Consider the following 9,354-nt stretch of genomic DNA (forward strand, 5'->3'; position numbering starts at 1 on the left):
CAGGGTGTATGTTAATAGCATTTTTTTCTTTAAAATATTGAATTATTTTATTTTCTACTTTAAAAAAAATATCTTGTTCTTTTGGCAGAGATGGATCCCAGCAGACGGGGTTGTTTTGTGCTTTGTTCAATCTCTTGGAAAGTGCAGAAACAGAAGACGTGGTTGATGTTTTCCAAGTGGTAAAATCTCTTCGCAAAGCGCGGCCAGGGATGGTGGGCACCTATGTAAGTGCCCAGTGATGTCTCTTTCAAGTCATCTGTGTTTCCCTGTGGGCGCCTTGCCTTCTCCTCTCCTCTATTCACGTTTGCATCACTTCCATTCTCTTCTTGTTTTTTTTTTCTGTTTACACATTCATTTTTACATTCTAAACCACAATGAAGGCTAATCTATATAAGTAAGACCTTATTAGAGTTTGTCAGCAATTTGTTGTGACTGGTTATTTAGCTACACCCTTAAATGACTGCTCAGTATTTATTTTTCCTTCCTTTAGTCATTTACCAGTTAGTCTTGTATAACAAACCAACCCCAAATTTATACTTCAATAACATCATGGCATTTTAAAGATATTCTATTGATCTACTGAGTTCCCCAGGGTCAGCCAATGAGACCGAGGTTCATGTCTGCTGTCAGATGATATATCCACTTAGATCTTGCCAGCCTAAAATAATCTCTGCCACCAGTAAATTGTCAAGTGCCAGTCATTTACCTTTGACAGCAGGAATGAGTAGCCAGTTGCTACATGCAGAAGGCTAACTCAAGCTTACAAAATGGCAGAACATTAAGAGCATGGGCAGAAAGGGGTGCACCCCCTCTTGAAGTCTAGGCCTGGAACTATCACGATATGGCTTCCAACCAACACAATCCCGAGGCCAGCCCAGAATCAAGAGGCATGCAATTTGTACTGGGAAAAGTGTATAGAATGGGAAGCAGTATGTGTTACATGTATGCAAACAGTGCATCCTCTGGCTGCAATGGTAACCAGAGTTGAACATAGCAATTCAGTAACTTTCTCAATATAATTTCTCACTGAAATATACAAAGTTTTCATGTACATTGAGTTTACACATATAAATTTTAAAAAGTATTTGAATACCTGAGAAGTATACTGGCTGTAAAGAAACTCAAAGGCGGGTAATATTAAATAATGAAATAATTATATTGACATAGAAAGTATACGAAGGTGAAAAGAGGAACTTTGTGGGGATTTGAGCAAGTGTCTTGAATGAAGTGATTCCTATTAGCATTCATAAATGATGTGGGCACATTAGATAGGAGCATGGGCATGAAAATGACATCATGGCAGAGGCTAGGGCTCAGTCACCCTCTGAGGTGTAGTGGGGAGAGCCCCCTATTTGGTGTTTTTCACCAGGTACCCACCCCTCCTCTGATTCCACAGAATGGGAAGTCAGAGAGCAAGCTCCTGGTAAAAACACAGCCGAAAATTTCCTGTCATCTAGACTTTTCAGAGGAGACAGTGCTTGCATGTTTCTTCTGGACATAAGAAATTTTTTGATGCTTTCTTTCATCAGGAGCAATACCAGTTTCTCTATGATGTCATTGCCAGCACCTATCCTGCCCAGAATGGACAAGTGAAGAAAACCAGCAGCCAAGACAAAATTGAATTTCATAATGAAGTGGGTGAAGTCAAGCAGGATGCTAACTGTGTCCATCCTGGTGGTGCTCTGAATAAAACCCAGGAAGGCAGCAGAGCTGCAGAAGCTTCTGAGCCCGCCAACAGTACTGAGGAGCCGGAACACTCTGCCAACGGTCCTGCGAGCCCAACTCTAACTTCATAGGAAAGGGCTCAAATCGGACAACTCAATCTCAAATTAGTTGTTTCCATTTTTCTAGAACGAGTGAAAGAAAATGGCTGAGCAGTGGTCCGACCTTGCCACTGTAGAAAAATATTTAAGTTTTGTCAAAATGTTTTGTACAGTTTTATGCTTATTTTAAAGATGTATCTATCATTTAGCAAGAATGTGTGTGTGTGTGTGTGTGTGTGTGTGTGTGTGTGTGAGTGTATCTGTGTGTTTGTGAGTGAGTGTGTATGGTTTGGGTATGTGTGGGAGGGTATGTGTGTGTGCATGTGTAAGAAGTGACTGTGTGACAGCTACATGGCATTTGAGAGTGTGTGTGTGTGTGTGTGTGTGCTTTAAAGCCATTCTAAATGCTTGTGAGAAACATTGCCATTTTTCCCTAAAGAAACTATACATTTATATCTAGACTATTAATTTGCTTGAAGGATCCATTTTTTAAGACACCAAGAGAGTGTGTTGGTGGTCCTATAAGAATACCAATGTGTGCATTTCTGAAATGACCTCAAGATGTCCTCCTTGTTCTATTGACGCTGTTGTAGTTTGGAATGCTATTAGAGTGCTGTGGGTGTGTATAGCTGCTGCAGGAGAGTTAGCTAAATTAACATTTGAGAATTCATGCTCCACATACTGTCATTTCATCACTATCTGTTAAAGAGTATTTAATCAAACATAAAAATCTCAAGAGAGCCTAATATTGTATACATGTAGGAAATAGAACTTTGCAAATGGGTTGTTGCCTCCAAAGTAAATGAAAATTATTATTTGATGCTCTTGATCATATGTATACAGGTTATGACTGAACCTAAATAATTGTCCTTCAGCAAGTACAATGTATGTTAAAAACACATAAAAGCAGGAGTATGAAAACTTGTTTGCACTGATCATTTACTTATCAGACCTCATACAGGTATCTTATGGAATTCAGTATTCCTGAGAAACAAGATAGAATATGTATATTTCCCATGTTTAAGGCCATCTTTGACTTTCATTAAAGTGCATCTATTTCGAATTTTGTAAATGTTTAGTTTACTCTTATCAAGAAATAATATTGATAACCATAGTAAAATTTCAACTATTACCTTCCTTGTTTATATGAAGTTTGTTTCATGTTCATCTGTGAAATATGTATGTGCCTATTAAAATTTGTTTAATGCAATCAAAACACAATTTTTAAAATACTTTCTCTGGTCCCAATTCTTTTTTTTTCATTAATATTTAGTTTTTATTAAAAATTTCCATTTCCTCCCCTCCTCCCACTTCCCTCCCCCCATCCACCCACACCCCTACTCCCTCCCTCTCCAAGCCAAAGAGCAGTCAGGGTTCCCTACACTATGGGAAGTCCAAGGTTCTCCCAACTCCCCCCAGGTCCAGGAAGGTGAGCATCCAAACTGACAAGGCTCCCACAGAGCACATCCATGCAGTAGAATCAAAGCCCAATGCCACTGTCCCTGGCTTCTCAGTCAGCCTCCACCCTCAGCCACATTCAAAGAGTCCAGTTTGATCACATGCTCCATCAGTCTCATTTCAACTGGCCTTGGTGATCTTCCATTAGATCTGCCCCACTGTCTCAGTGGGTGAACACATTCCTCGCGGTCCTGACTTCCTTTCTCATGTTCTCCCTCCTTCTGCTCCTCATTAGGACCTTGGGAGCTCAGTCCAGTGCTCCAATTTGGGTCTCTGTCTCTATCTCCATCCATCACCAGATCAAGTTTCTATGGTAATATGCAAGATAATCATCAGTGTGGCTATAAGACAAGGCCAGTTCAGGCACCCTTTCCTCTGCTGCCCAAGGAACAAGCTCCTTGTTCACCTTGGACATCTCCTTGGACACCTGGGAACCCCTCTAGAGTCAAGTCTCTTGCCAACCCTAAAATGGCTCCCATAATTAAGATATATACTTCCCTGCTCCCACATCCACCCCTCCTCCATCCCAACCATCCCACTCCCTCAAGCTCTCCCCATCCTCTCCTTCTCCCTTCTCTCCCCGCATCTCCCCTTATCCCCACCTCACCCCCACCCCCATGCTCCCAACCCCTGCCCGGCAATTTTGTCAATTTCCAATATCCAGGAAGATAACAATATGTTTTTCTTTGGGTTCACCTTCTTATTTAGCTTCTCTAGGATCACGAATTATAGGCTCTATGTCCTTTATTTATGGCTAGAATCCACTTATGAGTGAGTACATACCATATTCCTCTTTTTGAGTCTGGGCTACCTCTCTCAGTAAAGTGCTCTCTATTTCCATCCATTTGCATGCAAAATTCAAGATGTCATTGTTTTTTACCACTGAGTAGAACTCTAAAGTGTAATTCTTTAAAAAATATCTGAAGTTTGCTTTATGTTAATTCTATAGGTTCTAAGATCTAAAGGCACTTCAATAATAATTTTCTTATACATAATGGAAACAGCTCCATCGATGACTTTCGTACCAGCTGAACACATCAAGTGTTACTGCCTTTAGTTTGGTTTGCTGCTCCTGACATCACTTGTCTGATCCTTCAAAGTGGCTTAGGTACACATCATCGGTGTCTGTACAGCTAGTTTTGTTTTGTGTTCAAATTATTTCTTTAATGAAGCCCACGAAACTAGCCCTTAATCTGTATACTTATGCTTAAACAGGAGAAGCCCCTTTGTTCCTCTTTACAGAGAGGAACAAGGGCAAAATTGACAGTGAAACTGTTTCTTCTTCAAAATGAGATTAGTTTTGCGCATTGATGAGAAAACCAAAGAATAATGAGTTTCAGGCATCAGAAGATAAAGAAGGCTTTGGCTTCTCTATCTAGTCCTTCAGACTTTCTTACCTCAGTCTCCCCTGTGGACGTCTCTGTGCTTTTCACTGGCCAATATCATGGGATTAGGCAGTTCTGATACTGGAGAATGTTCAGGGGCATGAGGTGGCAGGTGTCTGTGTTTATCTGTGAGTCGCATCAGAATACAAAGAGCATAACTTCTACACCTTTAATGATATCTACTGGAGCACAGTTCTGCAACTGTTGACTTAAAATCCATTTGCACCTGCATCCAAAACTGTGGTACTTTGAACTCTATGAAAACAATGTGGAAAGGCTGATCTAAATTTTGCCCAAGTGTCTGGGTTAGGCTTTCTACTGAGAATATGCAGGACTCATAAAAATGTGAAGCTCGGCCACTTACAAGATATTTTTAGGACTTCATCAAAGTATAAAATTATTTAAAAATTATTTAAAAAGTAGGTGTGTTTCTTCAGAGACTTCAGCTGCAGCAACTGCCACTAGATGTGGATATTATGCTTAAAATGCACATTTCCTCTTGAAGCTATGCTTTGGAAGACACAAAAATACTTAGAAAATATAGTCATAGCAGCTTATATTAATGTAAAAAGGCAGCTATGAGCAATTTTCTTTGTAGTTGGGATGATGTGATCATAGAAGTGGTAAATAGGAGCTCAGAGGCCAGTTGTTCTATGAGAATGTACATCAAGTGAAAGAAGAAACCCACGCACTTGAGTGTGGTATTTAGCTGAAAAAAGAAATTTATGTGGGCAACAAAGTCATGTCTTTGGCCATGGCTTATATTCATAGGGAACGTGAAAATGGTTTTCCTGAAGCTAATCTTCACTATACTAATGCTAATAAGACCTTCAAAGTAAAAAACAAAAACAACAGCAAAAGACCAAGTAAAAAGTTCTTGCCAAAAACAAAACAACAACAACAAAAACTCTAGTTCATTTTAGGGCTATAATATTGGAAATCCTGTTACAGTTTTTTTTTTTTCTTAGCAGAAGGAGAATATTTTTTCTTCACTGTTTATTTCTGGTGTCAGAATTCTTTGGGACTAAATGACTCATTCAGTAACCTTAAAATCCAGCACTATATAATGTTATATATAGGTGCCATGTAAGTGGCTGTAGAAAAGAGATATACATTCTAATATATTCTCAAAAAGTTAAACTATGATAAGTCACAAGCCAGAAAATGTCTTTGCAATATAATTTCAAAAAATGTAAGCTTCTTTGGTTGGGTAAATGGCTCAGTAGTTAGAGAGCTTGCTCACAAGTTTAAGGACTATATAGTTTATATCCCAAGCACATATGCTGAAAACCTAATGGGTAAGTGATAGCATGCAGCAATATGCCCAGAGCTAGAGGTTATAGAGAGGTGGATCCCAGGAAACAGAAGGCCGGCCAGTCTAGCCAAAATGACAGAGACTGATTCAAAATGGTAAAGTAGAGCAGCAACTAAGAAAGATAGTCCTTTTACCAACCTCTGACCACCACACGTGTCCTTATAAATGAGTACACTCTTGTTCCCATGAATGTAAACACACACAAACACCACAAACTCAACACATACCACAAGAAAATGCTCAAGCTTATGGTTGTAACTATACCACAAAACTTAAAAAGTTTTTGTATTCATTTCCCCCATTCCCTTTATAATATTGAATTTTTTATTGTGTCTGAGAGTTAACTAGCATAGATCTGAATTTTAATTATTTTATTCATCATAGAGATTTGTTATAAAATGCAACATTGTATCATGATACTCTAAACATGCAAGTGGTCATTTTCCCACTCTGAAGTCACTGAAACGGCCAACTTCGACAGATATAAACATCAGTGACAACTAATCTCAGGTTGTACCTTTCTTTCTCTTATACCTAATTTACAGCTGGACTGATTTGACTGATCTGAGATTTTCTTCAAAGAGAAACATTCACATTTGGGCTATTTAATCTCATGTTTTAAGAAGACACACACACACACACACAAAATCTTACGAATTTGACCTGAAAAAAAATGCCTGTTTCACTTAAAAGCCGTATAATTAACTTCAGAAAAAATTACATCTATCATCTTCAAACATAATTCTTCTTGCTAAAAGGAATATCTTAAAATGAAACATTAGTTGAAAATAAAACTTGCAGGGTCCAGTGGATGGGGGTGGGGATGGCTGTTCACTCTCTCCATATCTCTTCAACACAGTTCTTGAAATTCTGGCTATATCAATAAGACAACAAAAGGAGATCAAGGGGTTTCAAATTGGAAAAAAAGAGGTCAAAATTTCAATATTTGCAGATGATATAATAGTATATATAAGTAACCCCAAATCTCTAGCAGAGAACTCCTACAGGTGATAAATATCTTCAGTAATGTGGCAGAATACAAGAGCAATTCAAAAAAATCAGTAGCCCTCCTATATACAAATGACAAAGACACTGGGAAAGAAATCAGAGAAATATTACCTTTCACAATAGCCACAAATAACACAAAATGTATTGGGGTAACACTAACCAAAGAAGTGAAAGACCTATTTGACAAGACAAGAACTTTAAGTCTTTAAAGAAAGAAATTGAAGAAGATATCAGAAAATGGAAAGATCTTCCATGTTCTTGGATAGGTAGGATCAATGTAGTAAAAACTGACAATCCTACCAAAAGCAATCTATAGATTCAATGCAATCCCTATCAAAATCCCAAAACAATTCTTCGCAGACCTTGAAAGAACAATAATCAAGTTCATATGGAAACACCAAAAACCCAGTATAGACAAAACAATCCTGTACAATAAAAGAACTTCTGAAGGCATCATCATCCCTGACATCAAGCTCTATCATAGAGCTACAGTAATCAAACCAGCTTGGCACTGACATACAAACAGAGAGGTTGACCAATGAAATCAAATCAAATACCTGGATATAAATTCACACACCTATGAACACCTGATTTTTAAAAAGAAGTTAAAATTATACAATAGAAAAAATGAAAGCATCTTCAATAAATGGTGCTGGCATAATTTGATGTCAACATGCAGAGGCATGAAAATAGATCCATGTCTATCCCCACACACAAAACTCAAATCCAAATGGATTAATGACCTCATATCAGACAAAGAACTGGTTTCCAAAATATATAAAGAATTCAAAAAATTAGACATCAAAATTCTAAATAACCAAATTAAAAAATGGGGTACAGAACTAAGCAGAGAATTCTCAACAGAAAATCTCAAACGACCAAAAAAATATTTAAGGAAATGTTCAACATCCTTAGCCATCAGAAAGATGCAAATCAAAACAACTCTTAGATACCATCTTAGACTGTCAGTATGGCTAAGATAAAAACCATCAATGACAGCTTATGTTGGAGAGTATGTGGATAAGGGGAACACTCATCCATTCCTGCTGGGAATACAAACTTGTTCAACCACTTTGGAAATCAGTATGGTGGTTTCTCAGAAAATTGGGAATCAACCTATGTGAGGAACCAGCAATATCACTCTTGGGCATATACCCAAATGATGCTCAGTCATACTACAAAAGCATTTGTTCAGCTATGTTCATAGTAGCGTTATTTATAATATCCAGAACCTGGAAACAACCTAGATGCCATTCAACCAAATAATGGATAAAGAAAATGTGGCACATTTACACATTAGAGTACTACTCAGTGCTAACAAACAATGGCATCTTGAATTTTGCATGTAAATGGATGGAATTAGAAAACATTACCAAAATATGAATCTGGTATTTACTCACACATAAGTGGATACTAACTATAAACAAAGGATATTGAGCCTATAGTTCATGATCCTAGAGAAGGTGTGTAATAGTGAATCCTAAGAAAAACATATGTAAATCCACCTGGAAAGTTGAAATAGACAAGATAGCCTTAAAAAATTGGGAGCATGAGGCTGGAGGGAGAAGAAATGGTGGAAGGAGAAAAGGAGGGGAGATGGAGACAGGTGAGGAGAACTTGAGGGTAAGGGATAGTTGAGATGGAGGAAGGACAGAGATGAGAGCAAAGAAAGAGATATCTTGATTGAGGGAGCCATTGTAGGGTTAGAAAGAAACCTGGCTCTAAGGAAATTTCCAAGAATTCACAAGGATAACTACAGGTAAGACCCTAAGCTATAGAAGAGAAGAAGCCTGAACTTGACTTGCCCTATGGTCAGACTGATGAATATCTTAAATGTCACCATAGAACCTTCATCCAGCACCTGATGGAAACAAAGGCAGAGACCCACATTAATTAATATAATTATTATTATTATTATTATTTATTAATTAATATAGTTTCTTTGTGATTATTTCGGGGCTGGGTGGCCAGAACAAACAAGCAGTCTCCTTGTAACAGAATGGTGCCCAACATGTGGACAACTGTATCCACATAAAGCCTGAGAGAGCTTAAGAAATATTTCTAGACAGAAAAGGATAAAGCATGGCTTATTGACAGCAGTACTTTCTCAGGTGGGCTTTGCTTTCTAGAGGCAAGCGATCTCATTTAAGAGAGGCTTCCTGACTCAGCTTTAGTTACAAAACCTTGCAGCTCTTTGAAGAGGTCCTGCCATGAAACACTTAAATGGTGTTGATGAAAAGCTGACTGCATGTCTTTTGGGGGTGGCAGGAAACTTGAAATGCCATAGAGTTATAGCAATAAACATGGCTCTGGCTGGTACACCCTCCATGAGCCTGAAATCTCAGAAAGCTAAGAAATGGGCTGGATTCAGCCGTCAAAACCATGGCTTTAATCCTCTCCAGATTGCTTAGCAAATTAAAGACTC

The 9,354-nt window shown here is 38.2% G+C and overlaps 1 protein-coding gene across 1 annotated transcript in view; it reads left to right on the forward strand.

The window, feature by feature from the left end:
• Ptprc (protein tyrosine phosphatase receptor type C) overlaps positions 1-2,364 on the forward strand; it is a 60,243-nt gene extending 57,879 nt beyond the window's left edge. Inside the window, exons 29-30 of the mRNA XM_038348993.1 lie at positions 89-224; positions 1,530-2,364. Coding sequence (XP_038204921.1) covers positions 89-224; positions 1,530-1,796 — 403 coding nt within the window. The 3' untranslated portion in view covers positions 1,797-2,364. The remainder of the gene's footprint in view (positions 1-88; positions 225-1,529) is intronic.
• Positions 2,365-9,354: the final 6,990 nt, after the last annotated feature.

The sequence above is a fragment of the Arvicola amphibius genome, chromosome 12, assembly GCF_903992535.2.
Source record: "Arvicola amphibius chromosome 12, mArvAmp1.2, whole genome shotgun sequence".
Classification (NCBI taxonomy): Eukaryota; Metazoa; Chordata; class Mammalia; order Rodentia; family Cricetidae; genus Arvicola; species Arvicola amphibius.